General features: G+C 37.5%; 1 protein-coding gene across 7 annotated transcripts in view; it reads left to right on the top strand.

Moving 5' to 3' along the window:
• Positions 1–6551: 6551 nt before the first annotated feature.
• The window catches only part of Med (Smad/Smad4 homolog Medea), a 42815-nt gene continuing 23530 nt past the window's right edge, over positions 6552–25836 (top strand). The window contains exons 1-8 of one of the 7 annotated variants that reach the window (XM_071667464.1): positions 6552–7036; positions 10453–10581; positions 11813–11917; positions 13898–14072; positions 16447–16643; positions 21419–21454; positions 23088–23187; positions 24844–24933. In XM_071667464.1, coding sequence (XP_071523565.1) covers positions 10453–10581; positions 11813–11917; positions 13898–14072; positions 16447–16643; positions 21419–21454; positions 23088–23187; positions 24844–24933 — 832 coding nt within the window. In that variant the 5' untranslated portion in view covers positions 6552–7036. The remainder of the gene's footprint in view (positions 7037–10452; positions 10582–11812; positions 11918–13897; positions 14073–16446; positions 16644–21418; positions 21455–23087; positions 23188–24843; positions 24934–25836) is intronic. The other 6 variants (XM_071667462.1, XM_071667463.1, XM_071667467.1 and 3 more) reach the window with 6 other exon arrangements.

Raw genomic sequence — 25836 nt, 5'->3', positions numbered from 1 at the left:
AAAAAAAGAAGATGGAGTACAACAACGAGAAATAAACGGATGGATGCTGTGGGAGAAACCCTCAAAAAATATAAAAGTTAGAAGGAAGGATAAAGCGAGCCATAGAATGAATGCAGTAAATATTGATATTCATATTAATGTACTTGAGAATTAGTTACTGATCAATTAATACTGATAACTTTATTAACAATATCAAATCATTTTCATCCTTGTTCACAGTTTCCCGCGTAAGCCAAGTGGCGCCCGGAACAGACAAAGAAAAAGGCCTCATTCGTTCTCTGGTCCATACACTTGAGGGCGACCGTGCTATTAAGATATTTCTGGTGGTTATTTTGGGTTAATTTGAACGTGAAGATAACTCCATTATTAATTCCCTCTTGTTATTAACCTTAGGTCTCCTGAGGGCCCTGTTATTATAAAGGGTACAGTGGAACTCGGCGAGATATGAGTTACCAGAGATGAGTTACAGAGGCACGGGAAGGAAGTCATCGTACTATCTAGAAAGGAAGGAATGCACGATAAGGCGAAACATGACAGCCATTTCTGACAATGTTCGGAGCTATGGTGTGTTGTTAACGATGGCCGACCTCCTCAACCAAAAAAAAAAAGGAACTACGGAACAACCTCTTGAACCCTAAAGGAACTACATCAAATAAATCCAACCTATTTAACTCTCAAGGAACTACGAAACCAACCTTGTGAATCCTACACGAACTTCGAAACCAAATGAAACCAACCTCTTCAACCCTAAAGGAACTTCGAAACCAAATGTAACCGGAGGAAATTTCTTCACTTGTGAAACATCCGGAACATGTTTGGGAAAGGGGAAGTAAATCCAATTAGAATATATAGAAAAACCTGAAATAATAAAGACGAAAAAATCCTAAAAGAATGAGGAAGTTTTATATATATATATATATATATATATATATATATATATATATATATATATTTTAATTTTCCAAAAGAAGGAACAGAGAATTGGGCCAGGTGAGGGTATTCCCTCAAAGGCCCAGTCCTCTGTTCTTAACGCTACCTCGCTAATGCGGGAAATGGCGAATAGTTTGAAAGAAAGAAAAAAAAAAAAAATATATATATATATATATATATATATATATATATATATATATATATATATATATTTTCTTTCAAATTATTCGCCATTTCCCGCGTTAGCGAGGTAGCGTTGAGAACAGAGGACTGGGCCTTTGAGGGAATATCCTCACCTGGCCCCCTTCTCTCTCTCTCTCTCTCTCTCTCTCTCTCTCTCTCTATATATATATATATATATATATATATATATATATATATATATATATACTCTTCGATGTATATCAACTGACATATTTCTCTCTTGTGTCTCCCCTGATGATGTGATTATTACACGAAAGTGCACTTAGGAACTTATCGTGTTTCATTTTCCCCGTGGACTCATAGTGGAATTTGTACTTAGTTCCAAACGCTTAGGGATCTAATGAACTTGGTGCATCATTTTATTTGTTGTTAATGATGGTCAACAATAAACTAGCTCACTGCTCGTTTGTAGCGATGTCTGCTATGTTGGGCAGGATATCACGGAGAGCTGACAGGATATCATATCTGGGAAGGAGGGGATGAGGAAAGGTTAAGACGTGAACTGGACAAGATATTATGATTTAGAGAGGGTGTTATCCTAGCGAGGATTGGGCAGGATATCATAGTTGTGAGGGAGGAGTGATGATGGCTAGGATTAGGTTAGATATAATACTTGGAGGGGAAGGCTATCATGGCGAGGATTGGGGGCAAGATTACCTATTTGGGAAGGGAGGTTGTCATTGGCGGAGGATTGGGCAGGATATCATAGACGAGAAAAGGAAAAGTTATAAAGGCTAAGATTATTAGGGAAGGATATCGACTCTGAGAAGCGAAGCGGAGGCTAGGCTTCCATATAGCAGCGGAGGGAGGGAGCGGGATAGACAAAGAGAGAGAGAGAGAGAGAGAGAGAGAGAGAGAGAGAGAGTTAGTTGGCCATGTTGTACAGGGTAATGTTAAAACATGTCATCGCCCGTACAGCCGATAGTGTTTGTAAATTGGTGGGTCGTGTAACGAGGTGAGTCAGTCACTTGTTTTGCAATACCGATTCTATTTTGGTTTCCTACCGTCAAGATATTCCCTTTTCCACTCGTTCATCTTCTACTGTTCTACCGTAAGGCCTGGGGATTATTTGACCCCCTAAACTGGAGCTTCTGATAGACAGAATGGGAACACAATTGTGATATGATTTCTTTTTTTGTTTTATAGCACCGTGAGCACGAAACTTAATTCCTAAAAGCTCGACGGTACGACCCTTGAGCACGAAAGTTTATTCCTAAAAGCACGTCGGCACGATCCTTGAGCACGACGGTACGATCCTCAAGTACGACGGTACGATCCTTGAGCACGACGGTATGATCCTTGAGCACAATGGTATGATCCTTGAACACGACGGTACGATCCTTGATCACGATGGTATGATCCTTGAGCACAACGGTACGATTCTTGAACACGACGGTACGATCCTTGAGCACGACGGTACGATCCTTAAGTACGACGGTACGATCCTTGAACACGACGGTACGATCCTTGAATACGACGGTACAACCCTTGGGTATAATGGTGTGATGAAGTCATAGGCCAGGCCATTACACACTCAAGTGTCGTACCATCGTGCTCAAGGGTCGTACCATCGTACTTAAGTATCGTACCCTCGTGCTCAAGGGTCGTACCATCATACTTAAAGGTCGTACCCTTGTGCTCAAAGGGTCGTACCGACGTGTTCAAGGGTCGTATCGTCGTACTCAAGGGTCGTACCATCGTGCTCAAGGGTCGTACCAACGTGCTCACGGGTCGTACCATCGTGCTCAAAGGTCGTACCATTGAGAGCGGCCCCATCTTGTACAGGGAGGTGGGAGAGGTTGTACCGCCGTGCACAAGAACCCTTGCGCAAGCGGTCGATTTGGTGAGAATAATGGCTTTGAAAAGATGCAAATGTATTCATTAAAGAAAAAAAAAAAAACCTTGTGTTTGTGACATACGCTGTGTGTGTGTGTGTGTGTGTGTGTGTGTGTGTGTTGTACAATGTACCCCAGGCCAAGATTTGGAGTGTGTTGGTGCCAAACATATATATCTCAGCATTTGTGGGGACCAGGAATTAAGAAATTTCCCTGTAAAAGATGCCATATGGAATTCTCATTAATGACGAAAGACTCGAGGCATGGCATTTCCTCCCCCAAGCCACCCTCACTATGCACTTTGAGTACGAAGATCTTTTTAGTTGTTTTTTTTTAATTACCTTTTTGAGTAATCATGACCACCTCACAATTGCAATGACTTTCGTCACCGTGCTCAAAAGATCGTCATTGTACTCAAGAGGTTGAAATCGCCGCACCCAAATAGTTGCCTTCGTGCTTAAGAGAATAATCATCGTACTCTATCTATAAGTGAGAGACAGCTGCCTTTATGATATACCAAGCAATAAACATCTGTACAAGTGTCAACCTTCACTTCGAGTGAAAAACACCGAAATTCTTGATCATTAAATTGTGTCTGAGAGCCGACACGTATCGCTCATTCATTTACAAAAAGCATGAAGCAGCGTCTTCATTAATTTCATATAAGAAACTACCGTACTGTCTATTGAACTCAGGGGGACGAGATCTACGTATCAGAACTTCGTGGTCGAACACTAGGCGATAGCAATTATGATTCAGTTGAAATTTCAGCACTATCATATGTATCGTCTACTGAAAGGCAGAATCCAACTTAATTACTGATTATCTGATATATCTGGAGTCTATTCGCCATCAGCTGAGAAACTATATTATCATCTTGAACTTGAAAAAAACTTATACGTATTTATTGAAGTGATAGAAAGTTATATAGATGCATTTATTATCTTTTGGAAACTGATTGTTCTGTTTCTCCCCCGTCCCTGTCATTTAAGCTTGCGAAATCGTGGTTAATCATAGATTGAATTTTCTTCCATAAACTTATGGGGTTTGGTAATGAGAAATTACTAAAATAAAATTCCTGATCGCAATAGTCGTAATAATTTTTTTTTTCCGACTGGTATAGCGCACTGAACTATTTCTTCTACCAACTTTTTACCTTCAAATTTCGTGGATCAAGAGCATGCAGCCTCTCACTACACTCACCTAACGTTAATTTGTGGTCAGTTTTATGTTCTTGAGGGAGAATAAATGCTCCTAGTTTCATGCTATTGAGAAATAAAGCACCCAGTTTAATGTTTTAAGAGAACAAATGCTCCCATAATGACGATTTCTCGCTCTGCGCACTACGCTGCCTATTCAAAAGGCTACCTCACGCTCACAATACAAGATAATCTAGTCCAAAACAGATGAAATACATTTTTCCTTCAGCTGGTTGAGCCCCATGCCGGTGATAAATGAAACAAATTACTTAAGACAATGAACAAAGCAAGTAAAATGCATGAACAAGATGGCAGTCCTCATTTATTTTTGTATCATTTTAAAAATAACGTCAGTGTTTGCTCGGATGTTTCACTTCCGCTCAAAAGCTAAAAAAAAAAAAAAAGATGTTTAAAATATGCATTGGTACAGCCTTTCTATGTTGACCTGGATCATCAACATGGCTTTCGCAAGCAAGGCGAGATCCAGCTGTGTTATCCTTCCTTAAACCCTCTAATGTCTGTCCCTCTTCTGTGTGAGACTCTGGGGTAGTCCCTATAATGTAGCCCTTGATACATCATATCGAACATTTATCTCGAAATTCTATTGCTGATAGGCTAACCTAATCAAATCCCTCCCCCTTTGAACAACGCAGTTATAATAATGTATAGCAACTTCTAAATCTATAGGCTAACCTAATTAAATCCCTCCCCCTTTGAACAACGCAGTTATAATAATGTATAGCAACTTCTAAATCTATAGGCTAACCTAATTAAATCCCTCCCCCATTGAACAACGCAGTCATAATAATGTATAGCAACTTCTAAATCAATAGGCTAACCTAATTAAATCCCTCCCCCTTTGAATAACGCAGTTATAATAATGTATAGCAACTTCTAAATCTATAGGCTAACCTAATTAAATCCCTCCTCCTTTGAACAACGCAGTTATATTAATGTATAGCAACTTCTAAATCTATAGGCTAACCTAATCAAATCCCTCCCCCTTTGAACAACGCAGTTATAATGCATAGCAACTTCTAAATCTAATAATGTATAACAAATTCTAAATCTCAACGTCTTCCTATTCCTCATTTTTCTAGGCGCCTATCCCAGCTCCTTCCCTGTCTCTGTAAACAGCACACTTGAAGTACATATGTATGGTATCACCGAACACAATAGCCATTTTGAAACTTCACATTCCATAAATGGTAGAACCTTCCTCTTGAAAAGAGGAAGGTTCTGAACAATTGTTCACATTATACAAGGAAATAAATTATCCTTCAGGAGAGAGCTGCTTTCTCACCCCATAAAGTTTTAGACTTACTCAACAGGCCAAAGGAACAAGACTCACTAAACAGCCCACTATGACCTCAAAACTTGCTCTGATTTGTTTACCTAACTGTCGTGTTTGTTCTGTTTTATTCTTTTTTATTCATTGCCATTGTTATATTTCCGATATCTGGTTGCTTCATGGGTGCCCTGGCCATGATTAGCAAGGAGTACGTAATACTGGGTCCAGGCACTGCTTCACAAGTGTGGCTGTTGGGAACTCAAGGTTGGTCCCGTTATGACGTCTCTTTCATTCCTTCCCCCGCCAAACTTTGGAGCTCTTTACACCTCTCTCATATCTGAGCATCTACGACCTTCCCCAACCTTTTTTTTTTTTTGGAAAAAAGTAAAGCTTTCCACATCCTCCTAAACTCTTAGACTACTCTACTCTCTTTCTCTTACTATCTACGTAAACCTTTGTTTAATTCTATGTCAATCCTAGCTTTGATAAGGATCTTTTTGTCCGTACCCGGAACTTTTATAAAAAAAAATAATTAAAGTTTCAATATACATATCTAAATAACATGGTGACTAAACAATGAAAACCCAATCGATTTGCTTTGTCATAATAAAGTGAGGCGACTGCTGCATGTGCTCTACTGAAAACACAACCAAAAATATGAACTCTGAGGAACTAACTGGAAGCCCAGGGAGGGGAGAGGGGGAAGAATGCGCGAATATAACCATAATACGGCCAAGCCAAGATAGGCAGGGAAATTGTGTGGAGGAGGAGGCATGTCTGTGCATAAAGGATCATGAAAAGACCTCCTGACTGGAATGGCATTTCCTGTTGCCAATTAACCTTTTACCAGCCCCCAAATTCCTCCCCGATTGGGGGGAACGTATGAAATGCACAGCCTTATGTGAGGACTGGCATAGTCACCCATACCTCCTACGACCACGATGACCCATTAATATAGAAAGATACGCAGTTAGATTCAAAATACACCTTATTTCATACCATTGCAACTTGGATATGTCAATACATTGTAAGGCCCCAGTAGGAATATGGCGTTGATTTTTAGCTCTTCAGTTCGCCTTGGGGGGGCAACCACCCTCGTGATCGTAACGAGGGCTCGGGCATGTGCCGACATTAAATGGTGGTAGATAATAAGGACCAATTGAAAGCGACCAACTGGTAAATCCGACATGGTAGCGCCAGCGACCGTCAACTGTTTCAGCTTTGTTTTGCTTCGCCCGCTGGTTGAGCTAGAATTACGAAATCCAAAATAATATCCTTCGTGCTATCACACAGTTTAAGTAGCGGCAGTGTTCCCGATCATACACTCTTCCTCAATAGGTGGAGAGATGATTAAGGAGTGAGAGATATGGTGACAGGGTGAGAGGAGAGTGAGAGAGAGGAAGAGAGAAGTGGTGGTGGTTTGGGGGGGGTGGGTTGGGTGGCTGCTGCAAGACGTCATTCCCAGAAAACAATGACCATTTAAACCACTTGTGGTAATTTTCCCCCCCTCAAGATGCGTGTTCCCCGCTTGTAGTCTACTCATGTGCTGATACGACCAGTTCAGATATCTTCTTAAGGTAAGGGGTTCCCCTTAACTCTCGTGTGTGTGTCTGCCACAGTAGCCACTGTCCTGGCTTGTGTGTGTATGTCTGTCTGTGGCTTTAGAATGGTTGGTTCATCATTAACGTTATAAGTCTGAAGTGCAATTTTTAAAATCGCCACGTTGGTACGAGAGGGCCCCGGTCCCCCCCAGCCCCCAACTCGAGGGGGCTAATCAGGGTCAAGTGATTTGGACACAGTGTAAGGGTCGTTCCCCCTACATAGGAGCCAGTGATGGTAAGGGGAAGTCATGTCAGAACACGAGGGAGGGAAATTATTTTTTTTTTCCATCGAGTGTTGAGCATTATTTTATCGACGTGTATTTGGAGGGTAAAAAGGACGTGAATGGCAATATTTATATATTGAGAGGGAGGAAGGCCTCTGAAAGTGATAGTTTTAAGGATATGGTTGAATTATTCGTGATGTAGTAGTTATTATTTTTAAGGAGTTGAGGAAAGAAAATGGGGTGAGGGGTAGGGTAGTCAAAGCCATGTGGTGATGACAAATTGAGACATTTTTTTTTTGTGATTTATCTTCGTTTTGGTATGTATCTGTGTAGAGTAGACATTAAGAGTGGCAAAGGATGATTTAGAGGGTTAGATGTCATTCATCAGTGGTAGATATGAGGGGGGTGCTTTGAGGGGGTCGTGATGATCAGGGAAAATGTAGGGTTAGTTTAAATGAAAGTGGGAGAAACGCTTTTCAGATGAACAGAATATCACTGAACCTCACCTGATCTCCCATGGGAGCCAAGATTTTATATAATTTTTCATGTAATTTGGAAGATAGTAATGGTTATGGTCACCGTATGCAGGGCTTAGCTGGGCGTTAGGTTTGCGTACATGCATTTGAGCTGCATCGCATATTTGACCATGTGTTGCCATGTTGCGGAGGTTGGTAATATAATAAAGTATATCTTAGCTACTGGGGTAAGTCATGAGGTATATTCATAGGTTCTGTTGAGATACTTTAAACTGTAATACTGTAGTTGAAAGATACCAATGTCTGCCATTATGCGATCCCTTATATCTATAGGAACAAAGACAATGCCCTACAATGGCTTGCAGATGGTAACCATAAGTTACCATACTTTTGAAAATGGCAAAATTAATGTAAATTCATAGCCGGTAGGTCTTGAAGTCTGAGTAGTTTATCATTAGTCTCGTTAAATTAACCCTCACATTTTCCCTTATCTTCATGACATTAACTACTGTTGCCCAATATGATACCGAAGAAAATGCTCTGAATCACACGCTACCACTCCAGTTGTATTCTCTTAGCACTACCTTACCATTGCAAAATATAATTATCTGCTTGATATCCTAGTCAGTTGGTACCGTTTGGATTCATTCGTTTTTATCATTAGCTGATGTATTGATGGTAATGTTTTATGTTTTGGGTCTCCATAGAATCTCCTTATGTATTGCATTTTCTTTATTTTTGGATATGTTAGTCAACAATCTAGAGGGTACAATAGAGGGATGATGCTGCTTGATAATTTGTTGCTTTGGAGTTTAGGGAAAATGTGGGGTTGAGCATTATGAAAATGAGGGAATGAGTATTATAGAAAGAGGTAGCTTAACCATTTACAACAACCAACAGAAAATATGAAATCTTCACCTAATTTCACCGTGTAACTGCTGTTTATCTTAATTCTTTTTAATTTCATGTGAAAAATTTGTGGTGGTCTGTGTTACAAGCGTTTTTGTTTTTGTCAGCAGAAATGGATTCCGTTGCATACTTGACCATGGGATGTCTCAGTTCAGACTAATCAAAATTTTTGTTTTGGAAATATTGTTGAAATTCAAGTTAATTTTGGGCAGCTGGGGTGAAGTTAGGTTAGATTTTTATAGGTTCTGTTGACTTCCAGAAGTGTTTCAGATACATTTACATTACTTAACCCCTCATGATTCCTGATCATCACAACCTTTGTGCGTTTCTGTACCTGCAAATTTATTCCAGAGAGACATTTTTGGCCCATACAGTTGACCATGTGGCATCATGCAGCACTAAAGTTACATTTGCTTATATTTTGATCCTATAACTGAAAATCAAGGTAAATTTGCTATGCTTTAGAACTTTTGGTGTGGTTCTCTTAGTTGCTGTTGATTGTTGTAATCTGAACCCCACATAATGCTTAACCCTACATTTTCCCAGGTCTTCATAGCAACCAAAGATCATAGCAATAAACATGTTAAAATTGTGAATAAGTATTTAGGTGACATTATGGTTGAGAAGGAATGGAATAACCCGATTGATGAAACTAAGAATGGAGAGTATCCAGAAGTTTAAAAGTTTTATAATATGAAAGTTCTAGGTGTTCAGAAATCATCCATGTACTCTGCTCATATGTAATTATGGAAAGGCACTGCTAGTGATTTAATGGGTTCTCATTAACCATAACCTTTTGTAGAATATTGTAAATCTGACAAAATGAATTTTTTTGGATGTAATGAAACTTCCTAATGATAGCGGAACTCTCACTCCACCTTGGGTGACAATTACTTCCTGCAGACACCTGTCACGTCTTAGTAATCCCATGCTCCTTCCTTTATTCTCACACTCCAAAAAAGCATCCCTTTCTTACACAATTAAGGCATATGAAGATGACATTTCTTGTGTTTTCAATGTACATTTAACTAGAACTTAGGCCTATGCTTTCTCATTTTGTTTGCCTCTGCCAAAAAACAAAACTTTTCATTCACCTTAGAAGTAAGCATTGTTACCAGTTAATCTAAAGAAAGGAGACTGTTGTAATCCTCCCATACAACGTTACCTAAAGAAGGGAGACTGTTGTCATCCTCCCATTTATTCTCTATTGCTCTGGTTTCTACTACAGTATTTCCAAAGTTTAAAGTCACTTCTCAACCTCTCCCCTTTCCTTGACCCTTTCAATCTTAATAATCTTAATTGAAGTACATGATACTCTTCGTTCAAGTCCAAACCATATATGATGTACATTCTGAATTTTCTTGACTGCACGTGAAAGAACATATGATTCTTTATAGCCTTGAGGTTTGCATGGCTGTTAGAGGTCACCACAATTCTAACTACCATGCAGACACTTCCGCGAGACTCATTTGCTCGGAGAAAACTGTGATGAGAGGATGTGTTGACATTCACAACCCACAGTGGCTTTGTGAAAAATTAGAACTGGAACATGCTGAAATCACTTGGACTATTTCATCAAGTGCAAATGCAAGTGATATGTTACAATTTACTTAAGAAAGGGCCTGGAAGGCCAGTTTTTTCTGTAATTATTGTTAGGCTCTTGAAATCTTAGGTATTGAATGAAACCAACTTGAGTCTGAAGTTTACCTTTTAACCTCTTACGGACTTACTTTAGAAGCCTCTTCATTAGACTAATTTTAAGCTGCATTAATACTGTTTGCAGATGACAGCAGCCCCCACCTCTGCGGATGCATGTTTGAGCATCGTTCATTCCCTTATGTGCCACCGGCAAGGGGGAGAATCAGAGGGGTTTGCAAAGAGAGCTATTGAGAGTCTTGTTAAAAAGCTGAAGGTAAGACATTGTTTTACCAGTGAATGTAGTATTTTGTTTTTATTAATGATATTTTCACATGTTACCAGTCATTCATTTCATATCCTGTACTTCTTTGGTGGCTGTTTGCAGATAAGTTTTTTGATAGTCATTCAGTCTATAACCTATTTGCCTTTTCCTGTCGTATGGTAAGGGTATCACAATTTAAACACATTCTTGAAGAACATAAAGTATTACACTCATCATATGCTTCATATATTTAAAGATTTTTTTTATCATTTATGGATTAATTTAGATTGAAAAGTAATAGAAAATACTCAAAACATTACATCAGTTCCCTTGTGTTGTCCTTATGAGAGCTGGAGGGTGTGTTTGAAATGCCCTACAGCCTTAGTGATGATAGGGAGAAATCATTCTTTCTTGTACTTTTCACTCTGTTCTCTTATTTCATACACTTTCACTGTATTAGTGGTGTATAATGTGAATATATTCAAAACATTACAACTTTCAGGCTAAAAGTGAAGTGTAATGAGTGAGAGTGGGTGTCACATGTGGGGATGATGATGATGATGATGGAATCAGTCCACAAAGGATCATCTGATGATAATGAGAGTAGTATAAGGATTAACTGGCACAACGTTTTTTTTTTTTCAAACAATTTTCTGTGCTCCTTCCCTGTCTTACTGTGTACTTGCTTTCTTATACCATCCTTATGCTGCTTGGATCTTATACAGTCTACATTTCTTTTCATTTGATTCATTTCTTGGTATTGATACCCATGTGCTGACCCCTTATTGTAAATTTCACTGATCCTGTAACATTGTTCTTTAATCATGATGTAGAATTCATTTTCCTGGTTTGTTCTAAAAAATTTGTATTACTGGCTGTATTTACTACATATGTATGTATTTTTTTGATGTAGTTTTCCCCACTCATTTAATTATTTCTGAACTAGTGACAAATTCAAGAATCGCAACATCTTTGTGAATGTTTATAATTGCCTATTTATTATGTATGGGGAAGGAGATTTACTCTTGTAGGGCCCCATCTCTTTAACCTTCTTGTCTGTCGTATAACTTTTTAAACTTCCGTATGCCGTCAGCATTTGTTAACGTGCTTGTTTATGCGTGGACACATCGATATGTTTGTGTAAGACATAGAGTTAGAATATACATTCCTGTATATTTTCAGCATGCTTTATGAAATTTATACTTCCTTTTAATATAAAATTATTGGTTTGTGCATTTTTCAGGAAAAGCGGGATGAGTTAGATTCATTGATAACTGCAATTACAACCAATGGCTCTCATCCCAGTAAGTGTGTTACCATACAGCGCACTCTTGATGGAAGATTACAGGTAAGACAGTTAATCTGTTTAAGCCTAAAGATGTATACATTGTTGGTAACTAGTAAAATTAAGGGGTATCTGACTGAAGGAAAAGTTATGACTCTTGAATTAATAAAGTAGGAGAATTAAAAGTAAAGTTTTAAGCTGTGGTAAAGGAATTTAGGATTGTACACACACAATGGGAAAAAGCAATTTATGAAATGAGTTAATTGATAAAAAATGGAAAAATGATGGAGTTTGACTTATTGTTGATTGGACAAAGACAGAGATGCATCTGACTTTAAAGACCTGGGTAATGCAGTTCATCTCTTGATTGTTAATTTTTGCATCTTGTCCATAGAATGCCAAAAAGTAAAAATAGCTACACATTGTTGACTTATTCTTACATTTCTTTTGTGTGAATGCACCCCTTGATTACATGTTTTTTTGCATTTTCTGTGTATGAAGACTTGTTGTGTTTAGGGTTTGAGTCTTTGCAATTATTTTCAAATGCAGTGTACCTCATTTATAAATATGGCAAATTATAATTATTATTCTCATTATTATCACCCAGCCCTAAATAAAATCTGCAAATGATAATTCTGGTTCTCATTATTATCACCCAGCCCTAAATAAAATCAATCAAATATATCCTGGGTATGATACATGATATTTCAGTCAAGCTATAAATGAAACAAAGGCTCTTCTTGCTTTTATGGTTGCACGCAGAGGACAACTGTGCTAATGTTTGAAATATAAGAAAGTGCAATTTTAGGTAACATTTTTCAGGAAAAAAGAGCATCTTATCATACTGGGAAATACGGTACTTGTGATGATACACATGTATAGATTAAGCATTTAGAAAGGGAATACAGTATTAATTTTAAAACATATTTATATCGTACATACGAACTTTTGAGCATACATGCTTCACATACACAGATTCATTCATGTGCTTACACAGATTACTAGTAAGAGAAGTTTGTTCCTCAAATACAAAAATTGAAACACCTCACCACCTTGTTAAGTTTAACACAACTCTTATGTTACTGCAGAATGAATATGCCTACCACATTATTTTACTTTAAAAATTCTGTGAAGAAATTGCCATCATGGCACCTGTGCTGCTACCAGCTTGTGATAGCTCTTTAGAGCCATGTAAGCAACTTGTCATTTATTAGCATGTTACTGTGTTCGTACTTAAATACAGTCCCTTGGGAGAAGGGGGATTTTCACTGCAGAAAATACTTTGGAGGCTGCCATATCTAAACATGCTGCCCAAGTATGCTCCATCCCATTCATACTAGTCTCTTCCTGTGTGTCCCATAAAATGATGCTGCCTGTCTTCCTCTAACTCTTATTTCCTTCTGCCTCATTTTGGTATATTTCTCCACATAAGTGAACTACTTCAAAGTATAATATTTCTTGTAACCATGTCTGGGACATTACACTCCATATTTTTGTCATTCTGCACTTCTAGGCTTCAGTTACCTCTAATAAATTTTGCTCTCATCCCACACCTGTAGACTTCACCTACCTCCTGCAATTAAGATGACATGTATATGGGATACAAAACATAATTTTCATACAATTTACATTAAAGTGTCATATATATTCACAGTAGCAAGTGAAAGGAAGGATTATGTGTTTGGGTTGTTATTAGGGGGCAGATTACAATGTGGCTATGTTAAAACTGTTCTTAGGGAGTATTCTCTGGAAATATTTTATACATTTCTAATGTAGGTCAGTATTGTATTTTGCTTTATTTGTGTATTTCAAATAGGATGAAATGGAAAAAAAATTCTTGTACAGTATTTCTGTTTTTCAAATTTTATACTGGGTTTTGATCTTGTCAGGTATTGAAACAGAAATGTGGGATTAAGCTGTGCTTGATATGCTGTCTATCAGGAGTATGTATGAAAGTAGTTTAAATAGTTATTACTGATAGCATGTAATGACAAAATGTTAACTTATTGTTATGTTAATTGCATCTTTGATTTGTTTCGGCAGGTAGCAGGTCGGAAAGGGTTTCCTCATGTGATATATGCTCGCATTTGGCGATGGCCAGATCTACATAAAAATGAACTAAAACATGTTAAATACTGTCAGTTTGCGTTTGACCTCAAATGTGACTCTGTTTGTGTCAACCCCTACCACTATGAAAGAGTGGTGTCACCTGGAATTGGTAAGTTAGTGTAAGCTCTTGAAGCAACCTTCTTAGATGTATGAATCTCAGAATATGAAGAAATATTCTTTAATATGGACCTTCCTCATTTTTAGTATGAAATCTTATTGATAATAAGTAGAGTATGTATGAAAGAATGGAGTAGGGTATGTTGAAATGGTTTGTAAAGGAGAGGAATGGCTAAGAGGATGTACAGGTTAGAAGTGAAGGGACAGGAAAGGAGGAAACCAAGGAGATGGAAGGTTCGAGAGATAGATACTTGAAGGTGTGGGCCTGTACGTGCAGGAGGGTGTGAAATGTGCAAGGGAGAGAATGAATTGGAGTGGTTATACAGGGACTGATGGGTCTGTTTGGCCTGGTTGGAGATATGGGGTAGCATTATATATGACAGATATTAAGTGATTGCAAGTGAATGAGGCCATCTCTGTGTCTGTTCCTGGTGCTACCTTCCTAATGTGGGAAGCAGTAAACATTTATGAAAATAAATATTTGTAAAAGTATTTAGTTGAAGGACTTTCTTTTTTTTATGGCACCCTGGTCTTCGGAAAGTTGAACAAAAGTGATTCTTCAAAAAAAAAGAAGGGTGGATTTTTTTTATTTAACATTGTGCATTAGCTCTTCATTAGAATTGTTTTTGTCCTTTCCAAATGTGTATATATGATTTATTTATGATGTTTTGTAATAAATTATTTGTTACAGATGAAAGTGCATTTTATTCCTATTTTTTTTTTTTTTTTTAGAAAATTGGTCTTTTAAGTTAAGGAGGCTGTTGTTATTAAATTCAAAAAAGATTTTTTCTTTGGTAAAGATGGGTAAACAATATCAACACTGACTAAAATCATATTGAATTTGTTAGTTACTTTAATGCTATTCCAGTTGCAGCAGCCACTTTAAAGTGTGTTATGACAGAATAGGTTTATTTTTTTATAGCATAGTTTTTTCAATGTTGTTTGACAAAAGAAAGTGCCAACCCAAGAAACCTTACCAAACTTTAACCTATATTAACTCTCATTGAAGTGATTGCTGCAGGTGAAATAGAGTTCTAGCTGTAATAAATCCACTGTCAAGATTTTTGTCACCAAGATATTTTCTTCTTGTAATGAATGTGACTAACTTCCTATATTTCTTTTTGAAGTTGGGATCATGTCTAGGGTAAATGGAATAAAGAATGAAGATGTGAGAATGATGTGTGGTGCAAAGAAATCAGTAGAAAGGTGCATGAATTGAAGTCTTTTAGGATGGAATGGCTATGTAGAACATGGCACAGATGATGTGTATAGCAAAAAGATGAATAGTATGGCAGTTGAAGGTATGAGAAGGAGAGGTAGATTGCATGAGTGAACAGGTGACTATTAAGGATATTTTAGATAAAAATCCTTGAGAAAGTTTTGAGGATCAGATGTAATGGAAGCATTTTGTCTGTGGAGATGGTGTGAATAGAGATGTTACTCTCATTTGATGAATCAACCTACTTTGCATAGTGAAAAACTAAGAAGTGCTTTTGTAAGTATGGTAGCTTGTCTCTCCTTGGCAACCTGGGCATGGGTTTGGAATGGTTATTTACCTGATCCCATCCCCATCCCTAAAAATATGAAATGCACTAAAAGTTTTTTAGATTGATTGTTATTGAGATACGTAACACATGGTGAAGGTCTGTAATGGAACAGTTGTAATACAAGGGGAAGTAGACCACATAAGAGTTGGACATCTGCAGTGAGGGAAGTGGTATTTCGTTTGAAGATTCTCGGGGGATGATTGTTGATATGTTGTGGAAGCATTTTGTATACGATGTGTGAAATGTAACATTATTCTTACTAGATTTCTCAATTTAATGTGCATAGTAAATAATTAGGAAGTAGTGTGCACAGTGATTTATTAAGAAATACTGATTGTAGGATGAAAGCTTTTGTTTCCTTTAGCTCACTTTTGGATTAAGGATGTGTGTGGGCAAAGATGTATCCATGAGATCCAAACAGTATAAGCAAGAACGAGTTTCAGGACAGTAGTTGAAAGGATGCAAGAGAGGGAGATGTGCGTGTATGATTTGTAATGATTTGAAAAGAGAAACTGATATAGGTGATGAGAAAGTATTACAGATATAAATCTTGACCCTCCTCTACCTTTTAATGGGAGAAAACATATTGCATATAAATAAGTTTTGAGAAGTAGCACAGTAACAAATGACAAAGTATGGGAAACTGATAGGTCTGCAGTTAATGTTTTGAATACTAAAAGTGTCATGTCTGATTTTCTTATTAATTGATAATTATACATTTTAACACTTTAGTCCTCAACATTAATCCCAATGCATATGAATTTCCTATTTCTGTCCAATTACTATGGCATGCTAGAATTGACTCCTCTTTCCCCAAAGCAGACTTGACTGGCCTAAGTCTGCAGGGTACCTCTACAGGTCAGCTGGTGAAGGATGAGTATGGGATTCGCATGGACTGCGAAGTGAGTGGGGGGTCTGGGAGTGTAGGGGAGCCCTCTGTTACTCCAGGACCCTCTGGGCTGTCTGCTATACCTCACCAACCTCCTGGCACACAGCCAGGACCTGCATCTTCTCAGGTATGGCAAATTGATAACGTATAACTTTGCCTCCTTTGATTCTCCTTGCTTCTAATTAAATTTTGAAGTGACGGACTTACAATAGAGGAAAAATGGGAGTCAGTAGTCTAAAGCCGTCAAATGACTTGAGATTCCATCTTTAAATGTAACACAAGGAGTTATGCTGCCAGTTTTGCTTAGTTATTTTGGATTAAACTTAGATTTATAGACTTGTGTGTTGCCCAAATTATATTTTGTTCTTGTGCAACATAGGAATGTAATTTTTAGGCATTTTTATGAAAATTTTATTTTTTTTCAAATAAGTCGGAGAACTGATGATACTAGTGCTCTTGTCCCCATCTGCAAACCTTATCTAGAAATTGCATCACATGCAAAACTCTCCTTGTATAATTGTCTCACCAGTACTAATCATCATCATATGTCACATGGCCTTAACACAAGATTTTATGCTGCCAGTTTTGGCTGACTTCTGTTTTGAATTTAGGGTTATAAATTGTTGTGTTGCCCAAACTATGTTTTAATCTTGTGCAACACATGAATGTAATTTTTTGGTATCATTTGATGGAAATGTAATTTTCTTTTAAATCTGATAGCATGCTCAGCTACTGATGCTCATTTCCCTGTCTGAGGATCTTATCTAGAAAGTGCATCACATGCAAAACCCTCCTTATATAATTGTCCTACCAGTACTAATTCATCATCTGCCACACAGCTAATGAATCTCCCTTCAAAGGAACACTTTTTGAGAGTCTACATACAATTGATGCCAGCTCATCTTTAGCTTTTATTGCCTGTCAGGCAGCTAGGAAGCCTTTTATTTTTCAGTTTTACAAATCTGTGGAGAGCACTTTCACAGGAGAAATCCATGTGCCTGCAAGTACAATGAAAGCAGGGTATTAATGTGTACTGTGTTTTGTTCATCAGTCTTCCTGTGCCAGTTAACTATGAATTAACCCAATGAAAAGAAATTATGAAGCACAAATTGCATAAGGTGACTACCTTTGTCATTGTCATATCCTTTTATTTACTAAATTCTGCTGATATTAACATGTCATTGCACAAGTAATCTGTACTAATAAGAATAAATGTACGTGAGGAGCAACAGTCTTTCTTCACACTGAATGCTAAGATTAGTCCCAAGAGGAAAAAAATAAGTTAATGGTCTGTATCTGGGGCTAGTGTTTGGGACACATACATCTCGTTCAGATTCTATAAGTCCTTAAAAAAGTCGCCGAGACTGGGTCATTATTAGAGTTAGGTCCACCCATAAATAGGAAGGACCTACCATCTATGGATTTCTCTTTTCCTGTCCTAAGCTAGTCCCTGATCATTCATCTCAACTCAGTTGTACCTTACATTGAAATAAGGCGAGTTTATTGGAGACTGATGTCCTAGTTCTGTGTACAAATTTCCTCAGAATAAGTAATCAAATCTTTTGGGTGAAGTGATAAGAGGGCATATGGATGAAATGATAGTCTTAGAGGAAGAGCGAATATGTGGATTCAGCAGACAAAAGCACAGCCTGTGGAGAGGCAGCAGTCTTCTAAAGAAGCAAAATGAAGTTAAAAGTTAGTTCAGTTGGGCCTTTTGAAATACTATGCACAGGCTTAGTCCGCACAGTTTCACTTATACACAATTTGTTTTCTGACAACAGTTTAAAACAAGTATGGGTTTCGATTATGCACTAAGTGCCAGAATAGGTGGAGCGCACTTCCTTAACCAAACTTGTGACTCAAGAGAGACATCTTTCCTGATGCCACTTTTGATTTTGGGACCTTAATTACTCCCTCCCTTAGTACCCAGAAATCTCTCTCATTGCAATATCCCAGCAAAATATCCTAGTTTGCTTGCTTTGACTGCTGTGTGAATGTTTCCAGATTTCTGCTCTACTACTGAGGCCTACAACAACAGAATCAATCCACCAAAGCTCAAGAAGTATTTTCTTTAACATGGTTATGAGGGAGAAAACTATATAACAAAGGTGTATTCAAACAAGAAAAAAATTATTCTCATTGATGATTCAAGCTTATGACTTATAACAACTTGTGGAAAATTTTAAGAATTATCTCTCTGAGATAATGTTCTCTCCTTCCACACATTCTTCATCATTCCCAGAACCTTCACCTCCTCCCCTAACCTGTGACTCACTTCCACTAACATGGTTCTATTTGCTGCTAAGTCCACTCCCAGATTTCTAAAACACTTCACTTCCAAATTTTCTCCATTCTAACTTACATCCCAACTAACTTGTCCCTCAACCCTACTGAACTTATTAACCTTGCTTACATCCCAGTTAACTTGTCCCTCAACCCTATTGAACGTAATAACCTTGCTTTTATTCAGAGTTACTGTCAACTTTCTCCTTTCACACACTTTTCTAAATTCAGTCATCAACTTCTACAGTTTCTCGCTCAAATCTGCCTCCAGTGCTGTATCACCGGTGATCAACAACTCACTTCCCAGCTCCTATCATCCTCAACAGACTGCATACTGACCCCTCTCTCCAAAACTTTTGCGTTCACCTCCCTAACAACCCTATCCTTAAACAAATTAAACGACCATGGGGACACACACACCCCTTCTGCAGACTGACCTTCACTGGGAACCTATCACTCTCCACTCTTCATACTCATACACATGCCTTTCATCCTTGATAAAAACTTTTCACTGATTCTAGCAGTTTACCTCCCACACCATATACTATAAAGACCTTTCATAAAGCATCTCTGTCTACCCTATCATATGCCTTCTCCAGATCCATAAATGCCACATACAAATCCATCTGTTTTCTAAGTACTTCTCACACATTCTTCAAAGCAAACACCTGATCCACACATCCTCTTACCACTTCTGAAACCACACTATTCCTCCCCAATTTGAAGCTCTGTACCTGCCTTTACCCTCTCAATCAATACCTTCCCATACAATTTTCCAGGAATACTCAACAAACTTATGCCTCTCTAGTTTGAACATTCACACATTTTCACCTTTGCCTTTGAACAATGGCACTATGCATGCATTCCGCCAATCTTCAGGCGCTTCATCATCCATACATACATTGAATATCCTTACCAACCAACTGACAACACAGTCACCCTCTTTCTTAATAAATTCAATTGCAATACCATCAAACCCACCACCCTGCTGGATTTCATCTTCCACAAAGCTTTCACTACCTCTTCTCTCTTAACCAAACCAGTCACCCTGACCCTCTCACTTTGCACACCGCCTTGACCAAAACACCATACATCTGCCACTCTATCATCAAACACATTTAACGAACCCTCAAAATACCATTTCCTTCTCGTTTCGTCACCACCTGTTATCACTACCCCCTTGCACCCTTCACCGATGTTCCCATTGTTCTCTTGTCGTACGCATGTTGGAGAATTTTATCTCATTATTTATGATGAAATTCATTAAAATCTCACTTATTATTGCAAAAGTCAAACATAGTTAACTCTGAAATGAAAAGTTGCATAGGAAACATAGCTAATGATAAAAGAAAATTGGAAATATGATTTATTGGATTTTTATCATGTTATAAATATTTTATCAAAAGCATAATTTATATTAATTTGATAATTATACCTTTTATTATCACTGCAGTTTTAACCTAGATGATAAAAGAGTTTTTATTCAGTTTTATATTGTTCTTATTTCATACTGATTTTTTGTATGCAAGTGACATATATTCCCAACAAATTCATAAGACAAACAAAATAAACCACTGATGTGTCTGACCTGTGGTGTAAGTTTTGGTGGAGGAGGGTATTTCATGAGTTCCTGGACATAGGCCACCTTTGGCCAGGATTGAGTAAACAGTTTCTACATATATGATTACAACAAAGTGTTTTTCAGTAGTAAGAAAAGGTAGTATGAAAGTGATAAACTTTCCAAAAAAGGAAAGAATTTTTGTGAAATAAACCCATGACAATCAAACAGTGGTAAACACAACATTTTTCTACTGTGGCTATTGATTGGTGTAGCATTTTTCTTCATTGTCAGAGACTAGCAAATGTGACATCTACATAATGATACTTTATGTATGTTGAAGAGAATCCTTTCAGTAATGTTACCGAGATAAAATTATTCACATAAAAAAGAAATTAAGTCAAGGTGAATGCTGTCATTGTGATGACGTGGTAGGGTAAATATTTATCCTCCCATGTCATTACAATCACGGCAATGACAAATTTAAAATTATTTTCATAATGTTCTTGTAACATTGAAGAAAGGATTATGTTCTTAATGTATTAATTAGAGTTTAATTTAATACTCAGTATGCAGGTATCACATTTGCTGATCTTTGGCAAAGAAAAAAATGTAAGTCATTAAGCCACAGTGGCAAAATGATGAGTACTTATTAAATTTTAACTTGTAATTCTTTCTTTTGCATTTATTGATTTATTACTACTTTTTTTTTTTTTACTGAAAAATGCACTCTAGATTTTGAGTGATCATGTCCTTGGCCTGCCATCAGACTCAGAAAAAAATAGTACAGTTTGCCAGATTTTCTGAGAGTACCCATTTTAAATACTTTGAAATACACATTCTTGAAAAATGAAATAGTTAAGAATCTATTGAGAAAATATTTGGAATTAATCTACCAAAACCTACATCACGCTAAAAATTACACTATATTTTGTTTTTGTTAAACACCAGCCAGAAATGCACTATAATCATCATTAAAAAGTTTAAACCTTTTCTTAATTTATGATGTTGAATAATGATTCCTTATCCCGATTTTATGTTAATCAATTGTCACTTGACAGCCGGCAGGACCACAAGCTAGCCCGACATCCTCGCAGGTGGGATAGAAAGAAAATTTTCCTTATTAATGTGTATAATGATTTATATCTTGATTGGTAACAATGATAAAGGAGGAGCTATGGAACTGTATTAGAGAGCAAGAAAGTGAGTTCAAGACATATGAGTTTTAGTGAAAGGAGGCTTTGAGAGGTAGGTGATTTTTTATACTTATGCACCTGGTAGGGAGATGATGGGTGCTTTTTGAAAAGAGCTGAGTGAGTGCTTTGTAAATTTAGATGCATGGATCAAGTCTTGGTGTTAAGAGAGCTGAATTTAAGAGTGGGTGATGTGGCAGCTGAAGGTATAATTGAGTGGCATGGCACACCTTGTGCAAGTGTATATGGGTAACAACTTGTTAGGTTTTGTTCAGATAAAGTTTTTGGTGATTGGGATTACTTGGCTAAGAAAAGGTGCATATGTAAGGATGTGCGGGTGAATAGGGTAGGGAGTATTATTGGACATGTGCTAATCGACACATTTGCAAAGAAGAGGTTGCTGGATGTGAATGTGCTGATAAGGGCAGCAGGTGGGGTGTTTGATGATTTCTTGATGGAAGCAGATATGAAAGTCTGTTTGGGGTTTCAAGAGTGAATGATATTGACTGCACTTGGAAGAAAGGCATGTGTGCAGTGTTGTCAAGAGAGAACCAAGAAGTGGCATCGGGTAAAAGTAAATGAAATAGGGGAAGTAGGATAGAGTGGAAAGTATTTATGGAAGCAGTAGTTATATATGCAGTGAATTTGAGAGGCATTTGGCAGATGGGTTGAGGCTTATGAGAAATGGAAGCGAGTGGTAGAATGAGGAAATTCAATTGTCAGTGAAAGATCAAACGAGGCATATGGATGGCTTCTGCAGAGAATGATTGATGAGTATTGAAAAGAAAGTGTTTGGAGGTTAAGAGAAAGGTACTTGCCCTGGAAAAGAGGGCAAATGAAGGATGTGTTGAGAAAATATTAATGAACTCTAGAGAACAAGAAAATTATTGAGGGAAGTAAACAGTGACACCCATTCCCTCTGGGAACTCCCTCAAGGGGATGGCCAGGGGAAAATAGTTTCCATAATGGGAAATGGTTACAGTCAAGGAAGAGTTGAAAAAAAGATGGAGCAAGTTTAAGGACTGTGTAATGTTTTAGAAGATAATAGGGTGGCAAATGTGGTGTTCTGGGAAAAAGATGGCATGCAAAGCAGGAGAGTCTTGGCAAAAGGGTAGGTGAAAAGAGAGGAAAGAGTAAAAGCCTCTTTTTAATGAAGTGTAGCAAAGCAGTAGGAGTGAATTGCAGTTGAGTTTTGTAAGAATGGAGGTGACAGTGTTGTTGATAGAGGTGCCCAAGGTAAGATGCTTGAGGACTGACAGCATGCATGTATAGTGCCCTTATATAAAGGTCAGGTGGAAAAAATGAATGCTTGAATTAGAAGTACAAAACTGTCTGGTTCCTGGCATGGTTATCAATCAGTAAATAGACCTTTTCCATTTACACAACCACTATACATAAAATATTTGCACTGTGGACATGCAAAGCTTCTCTTGTTGTATGTAGTAAGGAAGCACCCAAAAAATATGATATTTTAAGACAATTATGTTATTCCTGTCCTTATGGCAACTGACTTAATTGAATTTTATTTCTTCTTCAGGCAGGAGGTCTTCATCAAGCTGTGGTTAGCACTCCGCAGCAGACCATACCCCATCACCCGGTGTCACACCAACAGTCATTCTCTCTACTCTCACCCACAGGTAGATTGCAGTTTGTATAATTATATGTCTTCATCTATTCACCAAAATTACTAAACAAGTCTTAACAGCATGTATTTTAGACTTAATAAATTCTTAAACAATTTATTAATTTTGGTTTGATTACTTTATGTATCGTTCAACAAAACCTTGCTGTACTGAAGTATCTTAAAAGAAAATAAAGAAATGACAGTTTTACAACCCTCTGGAAAAGGTACTTTTCTATCCATTGAGGGAGTTGCCTCCTTATTCCTACACAGAGATCCAGATTTTCAAGCAGCCTTCATTGTGGTACACTGTCGGTATCTTTCTTTTCTTTAAAACTCTCATGCAAATTTAGGAAATTCATTACACATGGCCTCTTTTTCCGGAATCCTTGTTGCCTCTCTGTTAGGTAGTTTCTCCTTTGAAGTTGTCATCCATTACCTTTCAAATTATTTTTACCTTTGTTGTATGGACCATCATCATCAAAATGCCGGGTTATCAGTCCAACACAATTTCCTGATCTTTTTTAAAGACAGGCACAACCTTTACTTGATTCTAATCACTGCACCCTTCAATTGACATGCTTAACAGTATTTCAAAAGGCCAGTCAAGTGGACCTACACACTTCTTTAGCATATGTGGAGATACTTCATCGAGACCAGGAGCCATATATTGGTCAAGGCTGTTTGGAAGTGTACTTCTGTCTTTTCTAACTGCTTTCATGCTTTCCAAGACCTATTCTCCATCCATCTCACTGGTGATGGGCCTATAGTGTCTTCCATATGAAAACAGTTTTAAACTTGTCATTTAGCTCCTCACTTCTCACTGTATATTCCTTTGCAACTTTTTCCTTTTTAGTCCCTTTTTTTTTTTCTGCCATCCACAACATTCTTCCTCGTCTTTCTTCTGCTCCTTTTTTTCATTTTGATGCATGTGTACCTTGCTCTCGTATACCTTTCAGGTGCTGGGTAGCTGTCTGCCACCTATATCTCTTCTAAAGTGTGTCCTTAAGTCCTTTCACTTTTTCATATCTTACTGAGCCACTTCTCTCTCTTTTCTAACCTTCCCCTTCTATTTACATCTTAAGATATCTTTGCAAGTTGGTTTTCCTATTTGATCTTCTCATATCCTCATTGACCGTGTAACTGAACTTCAGCATAATATGACCCTTTTTTGAAATGGAAGCATCATATATTTTCAATTTCCATGGTACTGTGAATAAAGGTACTTTCTGATAATGATTTATCAGCCCTTCTGACTCTACTTATATACAGTTACATTGATTCAAGAAATTTTCTGTATGCACTCTCAAGAATTTTTTTCTCCAGTCAGGATAACTGTTCAGGTGAAAATGGTTTTATTGATAAGTAATTCCATTCCAAATAATAATGAATAGCAAGTATTATGAATCTTTAACGGTAATTCATAGAATATTGCACCTTTAAGGATAGCAGACCAGACTGATTTTCCCCTGGTTGTCCAGAATTTTGAGAGATTCCTGTAATAATTGATTGCTAGTGTGGACTTCAAATGGCAAGGATGTGAAATAAAAGAAAATTAGCTACAAAAAGAATTGTAAATAAATTTTAGTTTTTTTTTTTTCTTCAGAACAATGCATGAACTGGTGGCCAAGCAAGATGAAATAAGGTTTAATATAGCATCCATCTATTACAGGTAGCACGTCCAGTCACATGTCACAAGGGCTTCAGTCCCCTAGTCCATCTACCCCAGGCTCCCAGCAATTTTTTCCTGACAGTGTCTCAAGTAAGTGTAACTAATTGACATTTCTGAAGTCTGCCCTACACCATCATCATTAATTTAGATGCATGATTTGATTGTTAGCACGTAGATGCTTACTAACTGCTACAAAGTTTATTATCCAAGGTGTATTCATTTGGTTATAAATCATTACAGGGTGAAACTAGGAAGAAAAAAATATGAAAAAGGTGGAAAAAATGCACACCATTTCCTAATTTGAGTATACGAATGCAAGAAGTTATATACATTAAAGGCTTTATTAGAAGTTTTTGGATGAGGACTAAATTGAGGAAAAATTTTGTGTATATAACTAATGTCAGGTAAAAGTGTTAGAGAGGCATATGTCATTGTGTTGTGGTAATGAAAAGGTAGGGCCAGAAATGGTTCTGAATAGGGGCCTAAGTTGTGTGAAGTGCAGGACGCTTTTTAAGAGTTTCTGTAGCTTTTTGTTCAAGTTCCTCCTTAGTCTTGGGGATGAGCTCTTGAACTGTTATAGGACTTTGTCTGTAGGCGAGAAATTTTGGTTCTTAAGGGTGAAACACCATTGCCTTAGGGTGAGTCTTGTGACCACCTATTTATTTCCCATCCTGTCCTTCAGTTCTTTTCTCTACAAAAACAGTTTCTCAACTCCTTACAGTTACAGGCCTGAAGAACAGACTCTGAGGTTCACTGAATGATGAAGTTTGCTGGTTGCTTAACACTGTCATACCTTCATTCCAGGACATTAAAGTCCAAGGCAGGTTGCTGTTGGCCTCATGATGATTTTGGTGGTCAGAAAAGTTGAATTTACAAATGCATACATTCTGTTTTGGGTGTTTGAAAATGTCTACTAATCTGGTACTGTAAACAAGTACTTTTGCGGTGTTTAGGGGGCTAGGTAGAAAAATAGTTCTTCATTCTTCAGGCCTT

The sequence above is a fragment of the Panulirus ornatus genome, chromosome 12 (genome assembly GCF_036320965.1).
Source record: "Panulirus ornatus isolate Po-2019 chromosome 12, ASM3632096v1, whole genome shotgun sequence".
Lineage (NCBI taxonomy): Eukaryota > Metazoa > Arthropoda > Malacostraca > Decapoda > Palinuridae > Panulirus > Panulirus ornatus.
This window is presented reverse-complemented; position numbering and strand designations above follow the sequence as displayed.